General features: G+C 38.9%; 4 protein-coding genes across 7 annotated transcripts; all 4 read left to right on the top strand.

Annotated features, from left to right (window-relative positions):
- Positions 1-407: 407 nt before the first annotated feature.
- Positions 408-7,655, top strand: fgf6b (fibroblast growth factor 6b). Of its 2 annotated transcripts, none has more exons than XM_057324886.1 (3): positions 408-1,933; positions 2,410-2,513; positions 4,047-7,655. In XM_057324886.1, exons 1-3 carry the CDS (start codon positions 1,609-1,611, stop codon positions 4,221-4,223), a joined length of 606 nt encoding a protein of 201 aa, XP_057180869.1. In that variant the 5' UTR covers positions 408-1,608; the 3' UTR covers positions 4,224-7,655. The 2 variants fall into 2 exon arrangements, with proteins under 2 accessions (XP_057180869.1, XP_057180868.1); XM_057324885.1 differs by having other exon boundaries at positions 408-1,957.
- A 1,382-nt stretch (positions 7,656-9,037) lies between these two features.
- fgf23 (fibroblast growth factor 23) lies at positions 9,038-10,639 on the top strand. The gene is made up of 3 exons (XM_057324726.1): positions 9,038-9,278; positions 9,424-9,527; positions 9,702-10,639. The coding sequence occupies exons 1-3, from the start codon at positions 9,038-9,040 to the stop codon at positions 10,131-10,133; spliced, it is 777 nt and encodes a 258-aa protein (XP_057180709.1). The 3' UTR covers positions 10,134-10,639.
- A 1,124-nt stretch (positions 10,640-11,763) lies between these two features.
- Positions 11,764-14,651, top strand: rad51ap1 (RAD51 associated protein 1). Of its 2 annotated transcripts, none has more exons than XM_057324872.1 (10): positions 11,764-11,945; positions 12,179-12,222; positions 12,425-12,560; positions 12,733-12,836; positions 12,942-13,010; positions 13,165-13,233; positions 13,314-13,442; positions 13,518-13,700; positions 13,802-13,936; positions 14,038-14,651. In XM_057324872.1, the coding sequence occupies exons 1-10, from the start codon at positions 11,929-11,931 to the stop codon at positions 14,163-14,165; spliced, it is 1,014 nt and encodes a 337-aa protein (XP_057180855.1). In that variant the 5' UTR covers positions 11,764-11,928; the 3' UTR covers positions 14,166-14,651. The 2 variants fall into 2 exon arrangements, with proteins under 2 accessions (XP_057180855.1, XP_057180854.1); XM_057324871.1 differs by having other exon boundaries at positions 12,108-12,222.
- A 784-nt stretch (positions 14,652-15,435) lies between these two features.
- On the top strand, positions 15,436-20,538 carry LOC130548224 (probable polypeptide N-acetylgalactosaminyltransferase 8). 2 transcript variants are annotated; one of them, XM_057324869.1, is made up of 11 exons: positions 15,436-15,771; positions 16,361-16,565; positions 16,647-16,813; positions 17,017-17,200; positions 17,340-17,537; positions 17,625-17,739; positions 17,964-18,149; positions 18,587-18,724; positions 18,815-18,910; positions 18,981-19,163; positions 19,287-20,538. In XM_057324869.1, exons 1-11 carry the CDS (start codon positions 15,576-15,578, stop codon positions 19,419-19,421), a joined length of 1,803 nt encoding a protein of 600 aa, XP_057180852.1. In that variant the 5' UTR covers positions 15,436-15,575; the 3' UTR covers positions 19,422-20,538. The 2 variants fall into 2 exon arrangements, with proteins under 2 accessions (XP_057180852.1, XP_057180853.1); XM_057324870.1 differs by having other exon boundaries at positions 18,996-19,163; positions 19,287-20,537.
- The last annotated feature ends 151 nt before the right edge of the window (positions 20,539-20,689 follow it).

Here is a 20,689-nt window from a genome sequence, read left to right as displayed (position 1 = left end):
ACTTTATTGATGTAAAGATTTGTGTCATTCCCTGCAATTTCCTGATCTTACAGGTGTTGAAATCAGACCTGCATTCAATGGCCTCTGACAGTGTCAGAACAGTTCAGGGATTTTCAGTATTGATTTAAGAATGCTTTGATAATTAGTCTGTGGCTGTTTCGTAAGGTGTGTGAGCATTTTTAAGACAGCTGGTGACTGGATGCAGAACACATTTGCATCCTACTCAGCTACAAATGTTCAAGTCAGCTACTAATGACTTAATTTTATTGGCACCCAATGCATTTCTCCTTAGAGCATCCTGCTTTAACTGATCTGTCAATCAAATTGTGTGTGCCTCACTGCAAAATGTAATAGATTAGCAATTTCAACAACAAATAATTTAATTTAATTTGATCACATTACCCTTTTATATTCCTGGAGAATTGTTGACAGCAAAAAGTGTTATGGGGTTCTAATTAAATATTAAGAATGTATATCAAGGAGGTTATGGTCTTGTCATTAAATGTATTTAAACTTTTAAATTAAAGTGTTCATTTAAAGTATTAATATGCACAAGTATAGGCAATTTATTGATGTAAAGAACTGATGCCATGATTTATGTCCTTGAAGGTCGGTAAGAAAATGTTGCTGAAACTGTATTTTCCTCCAAATTCCAAGATAATGTGACCGGCGTTTTACAGTGCCAACAACAGCGCCTCCCCAAGTGTCACAACATTCCCGCTTCAGTGAGTTCTAAGCGCACCTGAGGAAGCGCGTAACGAGGCGCAACATCTGCTGACGCACGGGCATTACGCGCGGTCCGAGCATTCTCGTGAAGATGCGTTTTTCTTAGCGGCATCATCATCGCTGTGACATCAAGAGAGGCAGCCTCCCGGAAGATGGGAACATCCCTCCACGCGATCACGCAGAAGGTTATGATCGGCACGCATTGGAAGAGCGCAATATTCTGGAATCGGGTCGTTGTGTAAACTTTCAACACAAACAGCCTGCGAGGTGGCAGACAGGGGTGCCATAGCTCTCCGGTGACAACTGGACTGTTTTTACACCATCCTTCTAAATAAGGAAGCAGGGCTGTCAGACATATGACCACCGTCCCGATTTGGGCGCTGCCAGAGTACCCATCGCATCCCATGATCACGCACAAGGCGTCCAATGAGGCTCAGCATGCGACCCCCATTTCACATGTGGAGTGACAGCAGCGTCCCATCATCAGACCAGGCGCGTTTGCAGTACGGGGCAGTTCTTCTCTCGCCGCTTGCAACTTTCGCTCTCTCTCTCTCACTCTTTCTCTCTCTCTTTATTCCCCCTCCCCTAATATGATGTCATGTGGGATGAAGGTGTCTGCTGAGGTGAGATAGTGGCATTCTCCACGACCCGAGGCTTTGGAGCTGCACAACATGGTCATCACCACATTCACCGCCACCCCAAGTTGTCGCGCGATCTCTCCACGCTCTTCTGCCGCTCTCATCTCGGGCCACGGTCGCATGCCCGAAGTCCTGACCTGCCTCGCTACAATAAGCCTGCAGCACCATGCCGAAGGAAGAAAAACTAGAAGAGTGGTATTTTTAGTGCCATTAATTTTGACCACGTGCCCCGAAGGTAAACCGGATGGCCACTGCGCAAAGGTCCCTCATCAGTATGTCCTGCGAGGCCAACGCGCAACACTGGCCAAGGACTGCCGTTCTGCTCTTGGGATTGCTCCTAGTTGGGACTGCGTCCTCCAATCCGCTTCCAAGTAGGACTAATAGTACAACTTTATTGGAGAAGCAATGGGAGACCCTCTTCTCACGGTCCGTGCTGGGAATCTCTGGAGAGAAAACAGAGGGAAACTGGGAGAATGACTATTTGCAGGGCACCAAAAGAGTGCGGAGGTTGTACTGCAATGTAGGCATCGGGTTTCACCTTCAGGTCCTCCCAGACGGCAAGATAAACGGTGTACATAATGAGAATCAGTACAGTGAGTTCATGGCATGCAATCGTTAACCTAGTGGACAGCTCCGCTGCGATGAGCTTTATTTCTTTATAATGTAGTAACACTTGCGGTGTGCTTGCGGAGAGTCAGGTGTCTTTTGAAGCAAAGACAAATCTATTAAAAACATAGTATCCCTTAGTGCTAAATATCTGTCCCGGGCTTAAACATGACATGAATGCTGGGACAGATATAGACGCCAACTTATTTTTACACCGGCTCCTTGCGCGGCCCAGAAAGCGTTAGAACATGCACGCCTGAAAGTGAGGGATGGTCAACATTTGGCTGATGCGTTAGCAAAATATTGTTGAAGGCAATGGCTGTATGCGCATCCACATTTCGCACCTGCAGAGGTCCCACCCACCGCATGCCTTGTTGTTTGGAGCACAGTCATCCGGAGCCGCTTTATTCTGTGTAACATGGTTGTTTTGTTTGATCAGGTCTTATAGAGATTTCCAGCGTGACCAGAGGAGTGGTTAGCCTGTACGGGTTGAAAAGCGAGCTGTTTGTCGCAATGAATAGCAGAGGAAGGTTGTACGGAACGGTAAGTGCGTGTGCGCAACTCTTCGCTTTCATTGCCTCCTCGGAAGTCGATGCGATGACCGAGCGTTTGCATCCCTGAACTCAAGCGTCGAGTGTGTGACGTTTCTCAACATAGACGGTGCTTTAGTCATTTTAAAGTAATTGATGATCCATGCATTCAGCGCGTGTGTCTGTCGCGCGACTAATAATAGGGTTACAATGGCACCGTCGCACAGGCATAAAGAGAGCATGACAGTGCGCTGCATTGCATTATTCATGCCTTACAAATAAAACGCGCTTTGGTTGGTTGAACCGAGACATTTTGCCACAGCTGTAATGATATTGCAAATGATTATTAAATGCATTACACGGTACATTAGATCCAGGCACAGTGCCAAAGACGTACAACGGTTTATGACTCACACTAAACCTATTAACAAACGCATTGTTCTGTTTGAATAATCTAGGTCAGCGTATTCGTAGTTTCACTTGTCAGAAGTATTCGTCACACGTGCGTAATGTAAATGCTGTCCCGATTGCGTCTTCAATGCAGAAAGTCGTCATAGCATCTGTACTGCAAAAAAGTTGATATGCTAACAGGCCTAACTTATTTTCCAGGGTTGAATATTGCTTTGTGTGCACATCTGAAATTATTTGACTAAGATGCTAGTTGTTATTATTTAAAACAAATGAATACTTGTGTTTATAATTGTCATAATTTTTAGTAGAGGTAGGGACAATTATGAATCAATAATATTTATTAACTTTAATAACTGAGAAAATTACTACAGTAACTTGTGTGTGTGAATATATTTAATTCAAATATATTTGTTATGCTTTGAATTTTGCGTTGTTGCAAAGCTTCTTCGGAACAGACAGACATAAGGAAATAACAGTTTTTAGAATTAGAAAAAAATGCAATGCAAATTGGACAAATATGGATAATACAGTATGAATATGTGTGTCCGATGTAATGTAAAGTGGGTTTCATAGGTAAATTGTTATATAGCAGTCGTGCAACACTTGTTCTTTTGGGGCGGTGAGTGGATAATAGCTTTATTCCAAAACTGAGGTGAATTACAAGAGCATCTGCTGGATTGATCAATGAAACAACAGCATTAAATGCTTAGGCCAGAATAAGTGATCATTATAAGAATCAAACAGATTTTTAATGACCAGACCTATTTAGCCGAGACATAAGAATATGGCCATTTAATGGTTTAATAGTCTTCTATTTAAATTAAGCTGAACAGACTGAACATTATCCTTCTAAATATGTCCAGCACTGCATGTTTGCTGTTTCAAAGCATTAACAGACCATAGAAAACTCTTGCTTTATGATTAAAGTATTTAATAATTCTGAAGTTATGAGATTATCCTTAAAGCATTGCAGCTATGCACTAACTTCTGTTGTAGCTCATGCATTTATTCTGTTGTTCTTATTGACACTAATATGAAAAGCGCAAATTGTTTCAAAGGCAAAACTCATTGTGCATCTGTCTCTGAATGTATTTCAGGTATATCGTGATCTTTACATCTCTTGTTTTCTTTTCAGGTCGTCTTTAACGATGAGTGCAAGTTCAAGGAGACCCTGCTGCCAAATAACTACAATGTATACGAGTCCTCTGTTTACAAAGGATTCTACATCGCTTTCAGCAAACATGGCCGAGTGAAGCGAGGAAACAGAGTCACCACTGCTATGACTGTCACTCACTTCCTCCCTCGAGTATGAGCAGACTCTCGCAATAATTCTTCCTTTGCACTGATCTCTTGAGAGATGTGACGACGGACTATACGAAGAACTGCAAGAATATCACCATAAGAGTACTCATTATTTTTTATATGTATATTTGAATAGGTCAGCTTTTTTTTTTAGAGTCCCTGAGTACGCTATTCATGACTGCTTCAATCTTTTATTTCAATATTTTTTGATCACGGATGTGGAGGTTCCTTCACCTTCTTGTCTGTAGTCAGGTGCTTGCCAAGAATGGAACAGGCTCTGGGTGGATGGTGGAAGACCCACTTGGCTTTTTACCATGAAATTACGTTTTTTATTACCTCAAAGCTACGGTGGTGCTTGAACGTTTGTGAAGGCTGTTAAATTGTTTGCATTTTCAAAGGCAAAACAGAAGGAGATTTACACAAATCCTAAATGTAGAAGTAGAACCCAATTAAACAATGATACAAAAATATTTGATTTATTTATATTTGATTTATTTATTTAAAAGAGAAAAGGATTGTGAACCTCTTGGACTTGCAGTTCATTTAAAGATAAAATCTACAGAACATGGAGAGTTACTGATGCTTGTTGCTGTTTTTGTCGGATCATTTCAACAAAATATAAATATAATGAATTTGTATAAGTATAATACATTTGCATCATTTATCTAATTGGGTTCTCTTAGTCTACGTTTCATAATGTTATGAAGTTTGAGGTCATGTTTTTGCAGAAATACAGACAATTCTAAAAGCTCATAAATCCTCAAGCACCACTACATGGTTTGAAAGGATGCATGAAGTTACACATTTTTTTATCAGCCGACACGGCATCTTATTTTTTATCTCGAACAGATATTTTGTCTTGTTTTTCTCATGCTGTGGGGTTGTGCGAGCACTTAAAGGAAAGCAGATCTCTCTTGCTGCATGTTGCGCTGAGGTGCCTTGGCATTCCCACACGCCGCCCCTTTGCTCCGAACGCCCCGGGGCATCAGAAATAGGGCTGATATGTTAGCCGCGGCCCCTCGGGGACTCTCCCACAAGGGCCCTGAAGAGGGGCGGGGGGGGGAGGGGTGTGCATCTCTGCTTTAGTTTACTTTTCTCAAATTAGAGAACGGCCCGTGTCACCTCGAGCTCGTCCGGGACTTCGGAGTGACTCACGGATACGAATCCAGAGTCACATCCAAAGCCTGCAACGTCTGTAGTATGATCTGTAGTTTAGCATCATTTGTTGTCTCCAAAGTGAAATGAGGTGAAACTTTAACTTTTGTAGTGGAGATCTCTCCCTCCTATATAAGCTTTGTTTTATTTGTGGTTTTTATGTTTTGCAATGGATACGTTTTTTGTAAAGAAAACAGAAAAGGCCAGGGGGAAAAAAACTACAGGGCAATTGATGCAAGCGCACACACACAAAAAAAGATTTTGCCCACAGATACAATATTATTGCTTATGACTGACCTGAAGAAAAGGAGCACTCGAAAAATAAGCTTTAAGCTTTGCTGCGAATGGAGAAGTAAAGCAATGAAAATACTGTATATACTGTCTGTGCACTGAAAGAGTTCAGTAATACGGAGCTGTCGCTAAACGTCAGATTGCAAGCTGCCATCGATGATGGAACGGCATCTGATTCAAGGGAATACGTGCAGTATATATCTATTTATTTTTGGGCTGTGTTTGAATAAATCCTGGCAGAGGGGGCAGTTGGTGTGCCCGGGCTCGCTCCTGTTGCTGCAGTGACACTGCAGTGAAACTCGGCTCTGCCGGATCCGCTGGTGCTCTATGCAAATGTAATTACAGGGCAGATGCTGTGTGGCATCCAAACTGAGGGCCTGTCACTGTTTTTTATGATTTTCAGACTTTGTCCGCTAGTCCTGTCACCAAACGTTTACCCCGAGACACTTTTTCTTTAAAGGGAACTGGAAAGGAATGATGCTATTTTAGAAAGACTTCTGGGTCACCACGGCCTGCTTGTTTGTTCAATCCGTTTGAAGTATGTGGCTCCTGGGGGGTGGAATACCTGAGCCATGCTCGTGACATCTCCCTCACACAGATAGTCCCGTAAAAGCCACCGCACATAGGAGCCTTGAGATTCCAGTTGTAGCGTCGGGATCTTTCCGGTATTCGTCCAAGGTCATAGCCATACGCAAAATTTCCACGATAGTTGAAATTATGATTTCGTTTTTGTATCCACGCATGCTAGCTACTGTGCAAAAAGGAAACTTTTGTTTGGTTGGGTCCTTCCTCTAGCGCAGTGAATATATCAGGAGGGACCACTGCAGGACTGACGCAATACTTAATCGTCCCTGGCATGCTGCTTGTTTGTGGTTGTCATTGCTTCACATTTGCAAATTTCTTTCCAATTGTCAGTAATCAACCCAATGCCAAACAATGTGCCAAACATGTTAACATCCATCCACAATCACTTAGAATAGTGACAAACATCATTGAACCACTAATTTTACATAATGGAAGGATGTGGAAAACTAGTCTAAAAGTACAATAATGCATGGCCAATCTGTAACTTAAATGTCTGATTATGTTATAAAATCCCGAGCACTAATGACGGAGAAAAACAGAGGCGAGGAGGGAGCCAAATAAGCCGTTTCATTACCTCGTGTCCAGTTTGTGATAGCAATCAAAGTCTGTGAGGAATGAGTGATGTGCGTGAACATTTGGGAATCCGAGCCACCTCAACTGCTGATATACGTCGCTTGGATTTATAGCAACAGCTGTAAAAATGTTTATTGGGCATAGAATATAGACACCAGTTTCCTGGTACACGCTGGACCCAGAAGCTCATGAGAAAACCGTATGTGCTCATTAAATGGCCAGCTTTAGGTGTCATGGTCGGAATCAGGGAGGGCATTGCAGCCTTTGTTTTTCAACGGCTTTGTGTTTAAGGGGTGTGTCTGATTCCATTGCAGTTGGAGGGAAGACCTCTGTGCCTGTGGGGTGGTCATTAATCATTTAGTGTTACGTCTGGATTTTTCTGGTGTATTTATTTATAGTTCCTTTTCCACCAAAGATTAAGGGTGAACAAATGAAATGAATTGGATAAATAGCGAAATAAATACATTCTATTAATTTACTTATACTCATAAGCTGAATACAATTATCTTTCTCATAATTAGCAGCACATGAGTCCAGGTTTTTGAGTGTCTACTGTATGTGTTTTCTCTTTGTTTGAATGTTGTGCACTGAGATGAGTAGTTCTGTCCATTTCTTTTATGAACATGTCACTCACTCTCTGCCTTATTTATGAGTTCTTGGAAAAATTGTGACAGTAGGAAACAGGGCATGATCATTTTTGTCTGAAATCAAACGTTGTAGTTATGTATGCAAACACATATTTTGGGGGATTTTTTTCTTTTCTTTTTCTACGTATGTGCTGTGCACAGCAGTGTAATCCTATTCCTGATGTTAATAAAAGTTTATTTTTTGTTTTTGATTATTTTTTTCTTCTATTTTACATGTGTGTATCGCTTTTACATTTTGCTCAAAGTAGTGAAAACAAGGACTGGTTGGAGTCACAGTGTGCCCAGAACTGATTTCTTAGAAATAATTTAGGATGTCACTTATTTATACAAATTAAATCAGTTCAATAAAGTACTTGCAACTAATTCATAAACTTTTTCACTGTCATGTTTTTTTCTAAAGTAAACAATTAGTTTTAAAATTTGTAAAGTGAATTTAAAATATGGAATGTTGTTTTGGCAAACTAGTGTTTGTTTAGTAGGGGAGAATTTTATCTCACCCATTTTAGAAATGTGTCCCTTTAGTATTAGAGGAATTACTTTTCAAATACCATTCTTTAATGTCTACCTCCCCACCTTCCACAAAAATAAATTTAAGCTCTGATGAAGCTCTATAGGTACCCTTTCACTGAGTCTACACCGGACGCGCGGCATCCAGTGTGGACAGAATTTTAAATGATAATCGGTTCTAATGCGTTTTATTGTCTTTTGTCGCATCGGGCCACGTCCGGTGTAGACACGGTGTTTCAGTTCTCTGTACACCATACTTTTTTAAGAGAGAACCTCTAATGTAGGCCATTTTCAGTCATTTTAAATTATACATTTATGTAGACTATGTTTAAGGTATCTTACAGGTTCTCCTGGTGGGGCAGTATTCCTTATTTCACTTACTATCAGTTGATTGATCTATTTAGTTTCATTAAACAGTTTACATTTAAATTACGCAAAACATTTAAATGTTGTGCTTCGCACAAACATGTGCTTTCGTACAGGCGCATTAATTTAATTTGATAAAACAAGCTCTAAGCGCCCTCTGCTGGACAAGATGAAGAAGTTAAAATTGAGTTTGTACCAAATCTCATTGTAATCATTCCACTCTCATTTCATATCTCTGTAGTTGAGAGCGACAATGTATATATTGAAAATATAGATAATTCGCTTTATATGTCAGGAACTCCTAAGTAAATAAATATTTAGAGAGTAAAAAACCCTTTCTTATAGCCTATGCAAAATAACAATGTAATGAGCTGAGAGAGGGTTTTCTATTAACGTTCGTTTCGTAATCTCTTAGGAAATAACAAAAGTCTGGAAACAGAAATTCACACCTTGTGCAAAACTGACAAAGATATAAATAAATTGTTGCTTTACCGGTCAATTTTATCATAATAAACAGAAGGTGGAAGATGTGGCCGCCCCCTCACATCCTCTGGCGCTGGGGCCGAGTGTTGCGTAAAAGATGGAACCGAGGAGTGGCACAGGGTGAGTTTAAAAAGCCGTGCGCACAAACTTTTACGCATCACAACTTCTTCAGTTTCCCAAACTGGTTTTACGCGTCGTTACTTTGCGCACTGTGGAGATGCGTTGCGCACTTTCTAACCTGCCCATGCTGCAATCCTCCATCCTTGCTCTGTGGCTCACAGCTCTCCAGGGATTCAGACCTGCGGATACCGCTCCAAATCCTTCTCCTCTCCTCGGCTCCAACTGGGGGAACCCGCGGAGATTCATCCATCTTCAGACCACTTCTGATTTGAACAACTTCTACTTGGAGATCAGCTCTAACGGACACGTGCGCAAAACTACACACCGGGGCTCCTACAGTGAGTACAAGTTTTTGTAGGCTATGATGACACAATAAAAAAAATATAATAGATAAAAACACCAATATGTTGAATTCTATGTTGCATTTTAACATCACCAGTTTATTACATTAAAAAAATGTATGTTTATTTGTTTATTCGACAGGTGTCATTTTATTAAAAGCAGAGACCAGAGACCGTCTGGCAATATTTGGGGTGAAAAGTAACCGGTTTATGTGTATGGACGCAGGAGGCACTATTTTCACATCTGTAAGTATCGGTTTTAACAAGCGTCATGTTTTTCTTAAGCAGCAGCTCGGGTTGAAACTTTTTATTGTCTAAATCATTTAGTTGTCAATAATGCAGCAGTGTACGCATGGTAAAATAAACACTAATGTCGTAAGTCTTTCTTACCGTAAATAAATGGATGTTTCTTCTTCACAGACAGTTTGCAACAAGGACGACTGTCTTTTTCACCACAAACTGTTGGAAAACAACCGCGACGTCTACTATTCCAGCAAGAACAATATACTTCTTAACTTGGATGGAGCGAAGCAGGTGTACACAGCAGGGCAAAATCTCCCTCAATCATCTCTCTTTCTATCAGAGAAGAACACCATTTCACTGGAGCGTCTGCAGCACAGGGAGAGGAGAAACCGACAGGTGAATCCATCTGACCCGCTGAATGCGCTCCGGCGCGGCGAGGGTTCAGACTCCAGAGCGGTCCAGGAGGACGATGGAGACTTTGACTTTGAGCCATCGGAAGGTCATAACATCTCGAGAGAAACCCTTGTTTCCCCTTCAGATGATGACCCTTGGGACCTTGTTCAGGACATGAGTCCCAGCAGCCCTCGAATCGCAGGAATTGTCGGGTGAAAGTGCTTCATGGAGTGACTGCGCACCCGACGCTGCTTTGCGCAAGTCGAAGAGCAAAATGATGTAGTGTGGCACAAGTATTTTTGTAAGTCAGTTCAGAGAAAACGAGTTTTTTAAATTCCAAAACCCGAAGAACTTCGAACCGTCATGTCTATCATGGAAATACGCATCAAAAGTGCTGTTTTTTACGCAGCTCTGGGTTGGTTATTTTTAAGCCCATACATTTTAGAGCGACTATCTTCAAATATGGACTACATTAAAAAACGATTCTGATTGATTGTCTAAATTAGATGTGTCCAACTCTTTCCCTAGAGTTCTGCTGAGCCAACCGGTAATTCAACACACATGAATCATGTAATCAGCGTCTTCAGGGACACATTCAATTGCTGCCAGGTGTATTGGAACAGATTGACACCTACTCTTAAAATTAATAGGTATATGTAATAAGTGTTTTATATTATTTATTTTTCACCTGCCATCCTGAATTTGTGTCTGGTGCTGGACACCACCTGTCAACCAAAAAGTATTTATTTATTTAATGACATAAATGTCTATTTATGGTATTTGCTTTAAGTGTAAGATGTGCAGGAAAACGGTTATATTACTCAACGATTTAAATAAATAAAAGTTTGTTTATTGATTAAAGAAAATGTGTGTTCTTTAATTTGTTTAAAGAAATTATTTTTGGTATATTTCCACACAATATTGTATGATTTGTTAGTGTTTGGCCTGGTGTGCGTGCACTGGAAACTCATGAAGGTTTGGTTTAACATTGACTCTCTAATCTCAAATGTCCTGTCATTAGAGGTGGATAATGAACCCTTAGAATCAATCAGCACCATTAATCTCTATGGGTCTCACTAAACTTTTCCACATTCTGGTTATTTTTGGAGTAGTTACACTGTAACCCTGCTAGGCCTATATAAAGGCCCTAAAGTGAACAGAAACCGTAGCCTACATTTTGTAGTTTATTTATAAGCAGCATGTTAAAAACATAAAAATAGACTTTTTATTGTCCAAATTTTAAACCTTCAATATTCCTTCATAGAAATGGTTTCATTGTAAAAAAAAATATGATAGAAGAGCAGAACAGAGAACTAGCCTAAATAACTTTATGTATCTAAATTTTAACATAGCAACATTTATCGTATAGTAAAATATAAGTAGAAACAGTGAAAACCATTATATATAAAATATGAGACACTAACAATAATACAAAAACTGAAATAAACTGATTTTCGTAGAGGAGAAAACCATAGAATTTTAATACAATTTTCAAAAAAACCTTTCGTTAAGTAGCGCAAATCTGTTGCTATTGTTATTCATGTATATAAGACAAATGTAAAACATCGGAAAAAATAAAAGAAAACTGTGTGACGTACCAATAGCGGTACCCATGGGGCCCAGAGTACATTATAATCCCATCCGCAGATTCGATGTTTTTACTAAAGGTCATAAAAAGAATTATAGGTGACATAGTTGTTTCTTTAAGCTTCCCCTTTCATAAATATAAATATATATATAAGTATAACATTTTTTGTCATTTTATTTAGCCAATCCAATTTCTTTTAAAATAAAGACACAATGAGAGTTGCGCTTTTGACGAACCGTAAACATCTATATTCAGACTTCCTTCGTTTTGTTTTCAGGCGGGTTGAATGAATTTGTAGCTGCTCGCGGCAAAACATGCCACTTTAATGTCTACGTTTATAATGTAAAATTACATTTTAGACAATCCGTGCATGTTTGTGTAATCATAGCACGTTAAGTGTTTTCCCTTTGACTGATATGCAGAATGGATCGACCGTCCAGGTTCGTAAGTATTATAAGGTTCTACAATGTACATATATTTATATACAATGTACAGTGTATATGCATATATATAATACAATGTAACGTACACATTTAGGTCGTGTTTTAGTGCCGTGTGCTTTTGCAGGGTGTTGTTAAGTTACCTGGATGTGATATTTTCAGGAAACAACACTGCCCTCCATATCACAGTTTTAAATATGTAATTGACTCGTTATGTTTTCAACTTGTATCAGAAGCATAAAATCGGTCACCTACACAGACTTCCAAGACGATGACGGTGAGATCGGATTTACTTTGTGTATGGCTTATTACTTTAAAATGCAAATTTATAGTTTTGACATTAGTGATGTTTTTCTGAAAACTATTACTGTAGACATGAGAAATCGTTTTAAATTCCTTAATGGTACAATTTAGAGTTGGTACACATTATATGATGACAGTATTTCTAATCAGATATTTTCCCGATTTATATGTGGCAGATGAGGATTTTGCTGCTGTGAAACCTCCTTCCAAAAAATCTCGAACGACCGCCAAAGACCCTGATTCTGAAAGAAACCCAAAGACTTCAAGTATAGTTGTTGATCTTACCAGTTCAGGACAACAGAAGACTCAGAGGTCACAAAAACTACTTTCTATGACTATTAATTTTGTTACTAATAAGCGACATTTAAGAATTATTAACTACAGCAAACAGAAAAAAATTGCTCACACGGTTTACATGTTTTCCCCTGATGTTTCCATAATGCATAATAAGATCAGTATAAAAAACTGATGGATATTTTTACAGGGTGTCTCTGGAAGATAAACTCTATGAAAGAGATTTAGAGGCGGCATTGACGCTGTCATTGCTGGACTCTCCAGTAACAGGAGGAGAAGTTGCCACCAAAGCAGGTCTGATCGAATCCTCATATGCACTATTATAGAGTTCTTGGGCTTCAGAAACTCTGTGAAAAACTCTGTTGTTATTAAGTTTTTATTTTTCTCTGTACTTTGTAGAGGCGCACAACAGGTCTGAAGCTCCACCTCCTGTTCTTACACACTGCAATGACGCTAACAGCCGTTTAGGTGACGATTAGTCATTTTTTTGTTTTATTTACTAAATATTTCAAGATGTTAATGTTTGTATCTTTTCACATATTTCTGATGATTCTGAACGAATCTAGTCATTCCAGTTATTGTCAGATTCAGTTTGTTCTTTTGAACCTTAACAACTTTGCAGATGAGCATCAATTTCGACCAGATTCTCCTCCTATGCTGTCCAACTGCAGCGTCGATGGCAATAGTTTAGGTAACGCTAGATTTACTTTTAATCTTCGGGAACAGTATTTCCTCAAAACTGACCATTGAAAATGATGTCTGTATTTTAAGGGCTGAATCTGATCATCAATATGAAGACCTCCCCTCCCAGTGTTTCTAAACCGAGGAAGGTGTCAGAGCAGGAGAGAAAACCGCTGAAGAACAGTGAAGATGAAGACTATCAGCCGCAAAACACACCAAGTAACCTGAGTACCAAGTATCTGGACTGGACCATTGTATATTACTGTATGTTAATGTACGTTGTTCCTGTTGTAGATTCTGACAGTGACGCTAACTTTACTGAAGAAGATGAAAGCGAGGATGAGACGTTCACAGTAACAAAGAAGAATGTGAAGATGGTGGGACAAAAAACAGAAAAAAAGACCCCTCAGACTGCAAAGCAGAAAAAGGAGAAGAAAGAGAAACTGCCAGCAAAAGCCTCAAAAGTTAAAAACTCAGGTACCTTTAGTTTCCACTAACAATTCTGGACATCTGAGTCTTTCAATCTGTTAAAAAAGTGTATCTGCTATTGTCTTCTAACACTTGACCCTTTCTGACAGCCTCCAGCTCAACAATCAGTGGGAGTGCAGCTGCTTCTGTGTCTGGACTGAAGACACCCACAACTCCACCTCTGTCTAAACCAGCACTCAGCTCCAGTCCTGCAGGGGGCAGACTGGCAAAGTGGAATCCTCCTGGTGAGACTGAAGCTCTGTTACCAGTGTGGTGCTCTCTGGTCAACACAACATAGAGGTTTGTTTTTGTATAGTAGGTAATTTATTTTGAACTACATCTCCAGGTCTGGTTGGCAGGAGTCCCAGTGAAACCCAGAACGCACCTGTCACTTCTCCAGGACAAGGCCTGCGCTTGGGACTGTCTCGTTTGGCTCGAGTCAAACCTTTGCACCCAAATGCCCCTGCTCATTGAACATACTGATTTAGAAGAAACTTTTTTGGAAACCGCACAGAAGTTTGAGGATAGCTCATGAAAACTCAGTGGGAAAAAGTAATTTTCAAAATATTTATAGTACTATAATAATTTTAACAAGAATTTCATTCCTTTTTCTATTTGCTGTAAATTTTAATATTTTAAATGTATTCTTGTCTGGTGTTCTTTCAGCTTTGTAAAAATGCACTTTTTTGACAACCATTAAAAATCATGCAACATGCAAACATTTTTAGAATCATAGTTTTATTCTATAGTGAATGCCTTTAAGTGTCTTTATAGTGAATGTTAAGTAATAAATGAGTAACTATGAGTATGCCTCTTTTTTTTGTTGTAACCTCACTTTTCCTGTTCATTTAAATATGAGGAAAGTTGTGTTTATACACAGTGTGTACACTTATTGCTGCATGTGTGTAGTAGTATTTTCCATGAAGTATTTGCATAAATTACAATAAAATATGCTTGTGTGATGTGTCCCTCTAGTGGCCAGAAGTTTATATATATATGTTTACAAACATTAAATGCTGTGTTGTTTCAACCTTTGGTTAAGTAAATAATGGTCAAACCCAACCATTACTTGAGATTATCTGAGAAAATGTCCATATTCGATCCAATTATGGGTTTAAAACAACCCAACATTTTTAAAGAGTGTAAATACAGGTCACATGCTACTCGATCTTTGTTTATGTTTTTCAGATCTGTATCAAGGTTAAGCCTATGTATATTGTGTGTAATATGAATTTACCCAAGGAGGAATTTTACGCCTCCAAGAAGTTATTTTTGACAATATCCTGGGACCTACATTTTTGCATATGTACAGTAAACTTTATTAACAACAGAGGTGACCAATAACTTGAGATAAATCAAGTGAGTATTTGTTTTAGCAAGATTTTAAGTCCTATACATTTTTTAAAGAATTCTGATCGGCCTGCTGCCAAAAATCCAGCATATTGTCCTAAAAAACAATAAACCTGCTTGTTTTTATTTCCTTTAGGAGTTGGCACTGTGATAGCAGCTCATTTTAATTGAATAATACAATAAGAAAATGTGCTAAGAGTAGTACAAATGGAGCAGGTGAATGTTTTGGTGAGGTTGAAAAATTGAGAGCCCCACCCAGTGCTTAACATAAGCCCTAACAGGATTCAATGTCCTGGTCTCCTCCCTTCAGTCTTAACATGAATAATTTGTTATTACAACAACAGTAATAAAACCGTGTAGTACATTTATTTATTTAAATATTGGGTCAGCCAGTCATGGATGAATTTGCAAATATTAGTGAAGCTGTTGACAAAAGCTGTGTACACTAGTGCAGGACCGATCATTGCTCATCAGATCATCAGATCACTGCTGGAGAACGAGGCTGTCCTTCACGACATCACAAATGTTTAGTTCATGATGAGAATAAGCTGTTTGAGGAGTTTGTTTCCAGCTCTGGCTGTCTCTGCAGTGTTTCTCTATGTGAGCTCTGTCAAACGAAACCTCCAAACCCAAGAGAAGCAGCTTTATCAAGCCCAGCAGAACCTCTCGTTACACAATGATCTTCTTCTCAACAAACTGGAGAAACTGGAGGCTCAGATACACAACATAGGTGAGTAACTAATGTATGTTTGGTGAAATTTGGAATTCGTTTAAAGTGTCGCATACTTTCCAAACAGTCAGATTCTGCACAACAGTATATTGATCTTATTTTCAAGTAACAAGATAAGATGGACTTAAAAGACTATTAAGTAGTGGTGAACAAGAGGGTATATTGTACCTTTAATGCTAGCTTTTAATGCCCCTTCGGGTTAGATTAAGCCATCAAAATATGAAGAATATGGTCAAAATTGATTACATTGAAGTTATTAATATTTTGTTGGTCCTCATTTAATATTTTGTTGCCATTCTCCACAGACATTTACTCTTTGTGCATTTTTTTGCCAAAAATTCTTAGATTCTTCTGCAAGCACAACTACACAACACACATACAACATTTTTAATACATCTTAAAAAATGTTTAATAATAATGTTTTAAAAAAGAAAAAAATGATTTTCCACTTTTGGCCACTGCTGTAGGCTATTGAAGGAAGACCTACACAAACTAAGCTGTTGACTTAAACAGTTATGAGTAACATGTTGGTTACTATTATTATGTAAATCTATCACCATTTTAATAAAAAAAAAAATCGTAATTACAGAAGAGAGAAACCGTAATGTGAAAACAGAGAAGCAACCGGTGAAGAAGCTGTTTCCAAACTCGCGTCTGTTCCAGCGATGGACTGTGGAACTTTCTGAAGAAGATCAGAGGAAGGCTGAAGATCTTTTTCAGAAATATGGCTATAACGCCTTTCTCAGTGATCAGATCCCTCTGGACAGAGAGCTGCCGGAGACTCGAGACCACAGGTGTGTTTAATCGATGAGCATCATAAAGCTCAATATCTGTGTTGTGGAAATGATAGAAATGTGTTTTCCTTTGCTTTGTAGATGCGTTGAACGTGAATATCCCCAGAATCTGCCCACCATCGGTGTGATTCTGATTTATCTGGATGAGGCTCTGTCTGTCATTCAAAGAGCTGTTTGTAGCATCATCAACAGAACTCCAGCCCACCTGCTGAAAGAGATCATACTGGTGGATGACCACAGCCAAAATGGTTTGTTTCACTTCAAATCAAAACAGACAAGCCTTTACGCTTCACACTTGTTTTAAATCTGCATGATGATGATGATGGGAATTGCTCTTCAAAGTTTTAGATTTGCGTGCTTGTTAGTTGTATTTGTGAAAGCTTCTTTCAGTGGTAGCCTGTAATAAAAGGATTCAAGCAAGAAGATTTTGAGTAATTCATTTCCTCTACAGAAGATCTGAAGACACAGCTGAATGATTTTGTGAGATCTATTAACCAGAAGCATCCAAACTTGTTGAAACTGGTGATACATTCAGAGCAGAGAGGTCTCACGCAGGCGAGAATCTCAGGATGGAAGGCTGCCTCCGCGGATGTAGTTGCCATTTTGGATGCCCACATTGAAGTCCATGTCAAATGGTGTGGACCTTGCTTTATGCTCCAACCTTTTAGATATTGTTGTTGTTTTTTATAGAAACACCCCTGTGGGTTCATAGATGTACAGTATATGAAACATAAAGAATATGCGGTGGATGAAATGTGCTTGGTTTCTACATAGGGCAGAGCCTTTGCTTGCTCGTATCCAGGCCGACCGCACGGTGGTCCTGAGCCCCGTGTTTGACAAAGTGAATTTCGATGATTTGCAAATAACGAATTATCCTGCAAACGCTCATGGCTTCGACTGGGCTCTCTGGTGCGCGTATGAAACGTTCCCACAGAAGTGGTATGATCAGAATGACCCTTCACGGCCAGGAAAGTGAGTGTGCGTATTTGTTGTAATATTCACGTCCACTGTACTGTATTGAGCGTGTAACTATATAAAAAACTGCGTTCTGATGTCCAGGAGTCCATCTGTAATGGGCATTCTGGCTGCTGATCGTCTGTTCTTTGGTGAGATTGGAACTCTAGATGCAGGGATGCGGGTGTATGGAGGCGAGAATGTTGAATTGGGAATTCGGGTAAACTACGACTTACATTACACTGTAAAACACTTATACAAATATGATGCGGTTTTAAATGAGAGATTGTGTGAGGGGGTCATATGACATTATTTTATGCAATAATTGATAGCATGCTAAAGATGCTGTCTGTAGATTTCCATTTGTACTTAATATTAATGTAGGTCTAATCTATTTATCATTATCATTGTCATTGTTTTGACTTGTCGTGTGGTTTGGCACAGGTGTGGCTTTGTGGAGGAAGTATAGAGATTGTGCCGTGCTCTAAAGTCGCCCACATTGAAAGGGCACACAAACCCTACATGCTTGACCTTAGCATTACAATGAAGAGAAATGCCCTCAGAGTGGCAGAAGTGTGGATGGATGAATACAAGACTAACGTAAACGTTGCCTGGAATCTTCCCATAGAGGTATGAATCGTAGAGTATCTTTATTTATGCAGAAAGCGAGAAAACATAAGGATGACTTTCATTTAATTTCCTTGTTTTTATTAACTGGATCATGCTTGTACTGTATAATACTTAAGAAATGTATTTTACCCAACCTTGTTTGTTACACCCTGTTGCTATTTATAACCCTTGTGTTCAGTTGTCTTTTGTCGATCTTTGTTTTATGTTGTGCCTTGTTTCGTTTGTATACCTGCTCATGTTTTCTGGATTTTATGTTACTCTTGGACCTCATGTTGCCCTGTGGATTATCATTAAAATCACTAGATACTGCTTTTGGATCCACTCCTTGTTCTCCTGCCTGCCAAAACGTTACTGTGTTGTTCTTGAGACCCCTGAAATTAATCACAACTTGTTAATACAGATGCAAATGAACCATAGCCTATCTCTGTTTCTAACAGGACCATGGGATAGACATTGGAGATGTATCCGAGCGAAGGAAATTGAGAGAGAGGCTGAAGTGCAAACCATTTAAATGGTATCTGGAAAATGTCTATCCTCAGTTAAAGCTCATAGATGATATACTTGGTTATGGAGTGGTGAGTGACATGAGATCAAATGTACAGAAAAATATAAAAATAATGCATAGTATAATTTAACATAACTGACGTATAATCTTTCACGGACAGCTGCACAATGATCTGAAAACAAGTTTATGTTTGGATCAGGGGCCGCTTGATGGAAACACTCCCATTTTATATCCATGTCATTACTCATATTCACAAGTAATACAGTTTTTATATTTCATATTTCTCAACTTGATTGTATTATTGAAAAATATTGAATGAACTTTAGTTTCTCCATACACAGGTGTTTAAATATACAACTAGTGGTGAGATATTTATTGGTCCCCTTGAGTCTCATACACAGACACACACACGTTGTCTCATAGATCCGGGCTCAGGGAGAGTCCCGGCATTGAAGTTGTGCTCAGGCACTAAAAAGCTTAAAGAGCACATATATTGGGACTTCAAACAGGTAAACAAATCATGACACCTTAAAATGTTTTACATAAGTCAAAATATGTCCATCCCATGCTGCATCCAACCTAAAGAATGCATTCTTATTCAAGTACTTCTGGTCTTTCTCTGTCTTTTTCAGGGACAGGCCATACAGAACAGAGACACCAAACGCTGTCTGGAGGTCAGTGTTGATCAGAATGGAGAGTATGAACTCTTTATTGGTGAATGCAGCGGCCAGCACTGGAGGATACAGTATATTGTTCAGGACTTTTAAAATGATGTAAATGACGCTGACATGAAGCCGGAGTTCTTTGTGTATACACTAAAGCGGGTAAAAAGAAATGTGAATACAGCTGGTCAAATATTGTGAACTGCTTTATCTGTCAGTGGTTCTTAATTTTTTTGAGCACCGGACTCACATCACATTTTAAACCATCCTTCTGGTCCCTAACCCCTGTAACTGATATCTTGTTTTCTGTCCTCACAGCATCATTTTCACTCAATTTAGAGAACGATCTTAAGATAAACTCCAACAAAAATGTTATTCTTTTTGACGAAAGGCACTAAAATGCAACTTTCATCTGGTTATTTTGTTGTTGTTGTGTTAAATTAATCAATCAATCGCAATAACATTGACAAAATATTCTGTTTTAGTATTTAAAACAGTATTAATGCACTTTACGGTATTTTCTTATTTGGCCAAAGACTTGCATGAGAAACCATCACCATTATAATGTTTTTATTTCGTTGAATATTTGTGGACATATTTTGGAATAGTTTTGCACTTTCTCTTCAACCAAAATGTTATTTTGTATTCACTAAAAATGATGTTATTTTAGTCGACTGGATTAAACAAAGGTGGTAAGAACCACCCATGGCCCAACAACAGAATGGTGTATGAAGGTATTCTTAAAATGTTAATTGGCTCTATTGATCATTTGAATCTGAGCCCAATTTGAAAGTGAAACAATTAGGACACAATTCCATGTAGAATTTTAATTATTCATAAATGGGTATGGACAAATACACTGTGTCCTATATTGTGACATTAACTTAATCTAAACATTGTTAAGTTGGTTTAGACAGAGTTATACATGTTTAGAAGGTTTCCAGAAAATATAGCCTGAAGTGAGGGATGACAGCTAGAGTTTGTTGCTTTATGACACATGCCACCAAAGGTTTTCTTGTTTTATGCAACTCCACGATCACACCCAACATAAGTTTCCTTAAACTAGTTGAGGGAATTACAAAGGTATCAAGTAATGCGATAAGGTAATTGCGATTTACATTGATGGAAATCAATACTGTGTTGGGTTGTCAACAAGAGACTGTCGATCGTTTAACTGCAGTAATACAACATGCAGAGTATTACACAATAAAATGCACTGCAGATGTCAAAATATGTGGGACAGACTGCAACTAGTCAACAGCACAGATCAACTCTTCTCATTATGGTTATAATCAATTTTGGAGAGTACTGAATGAGAGGCAAAAACAGATTGCAAGTGGTGAGCTTCATTTGTTTCTCTGAGGAAGAAACTC

The sequence above is a fragment of the Triplophysa rosa genome, linkage group LG24 (genome assembly GCF_024868665.1).
Source record: "Triplophysa rosa linkage group LG24, Trosa_1v2, whole genome shotgun sequence".
Lineage (NCBI taxonomy): Eukaryota > Metazoa > Chordata > Actinopteri > Cypriniformes > Nemacheilidae > Triplophysa > Triplophysa rosa.
This window is presented reverse-complemented; position numbering and strand designations above follow the sequence as displayed.

Bases quoted from the DNA above. Each gene is read 5' to 3' on its own strand.
- fgf6b (XM_057324885.1), top strand. From the start codon at position 1,609: ATGGCCACTGCGCAAAGGTCCCTCATCAGTATGTCCTGCGAGGCCAAC. The intron at 1,958-2,409 runs GTGAGTTCATGG...TTGTTTGATCAG, and splicing joins ACATAATGAGAATCAGTACA to GTCTTATAGAGATTTCCAGC. The intron at 2,514-4,046 runs GTAAGTGCGTGT...TTTTCTTTTCAG, and splicing joins GAGGAAGGTTGTACGGAACG to GTCGTCTTTAACGATGAGTG.
- rad51ap1 (XM_057324871.1), top strand. From the start codon at position 12,159: ATGTTTTCAACTTGTATCAGAAGCATAAAATCGGTCACCTACACAGAC. The intron at 12,223-12,424 runs GTGAGATCGGAT...TATATGTGGCAG, and splicing joins AGACTTCCAAGACGATGACG to ATGAGGATTTTGCTGCTGTG. The intron at 13,011-13,164 runs GTGACGATTAGT...ACAACTTTGCAG, and splicing joins TGACGCTAACAGCCGTTTAG to ATGAGCATCAATTTCGACCA.
- LOC130548224 (XM_057324869.1), top strand. From the start codon at position 15,576: ATGATGAGAATAAGCTGTTTGAGGAGTTTGTTTCCAGCTCTGGCTGTC. The intron at 17,201-17,339 runs GTGTGGACCTTG...GTTTCTACATAG, and splicing joins ATTGAAGTCCATGTCAAATG to GGCAGAGCCTTTGCTTGCTC. The intron at 17,538-17,624 runs GTGAGTGTGCGT...TCTGATGTCCAG, and splicing joins GACCCTTCACGGCCAGGAAA to GAGTCCATCTGTAATGGGCA.
- fgf23 (XM_057324726.1), top strand. From the start codon at position 9,038: ATGCGTTGCGCACTTTCTAACCTGCCCATGCTGCAATCCTCCATCCTT. The intron at 9,279-9,423 runs GTGAGTACAAGT...TTTATTCGACAG, and splicing joins TACACACCGGGGCTCCTACA to GTGTCATTTTATTAAAAGCA. The intron at 9,528-9,701 runs GTAAGTATCGGT...TCTTCTTCACAG, and splicing joins GAGGCACTATTTTCACATCT to ACAGTTTGCAACAAGGACGA.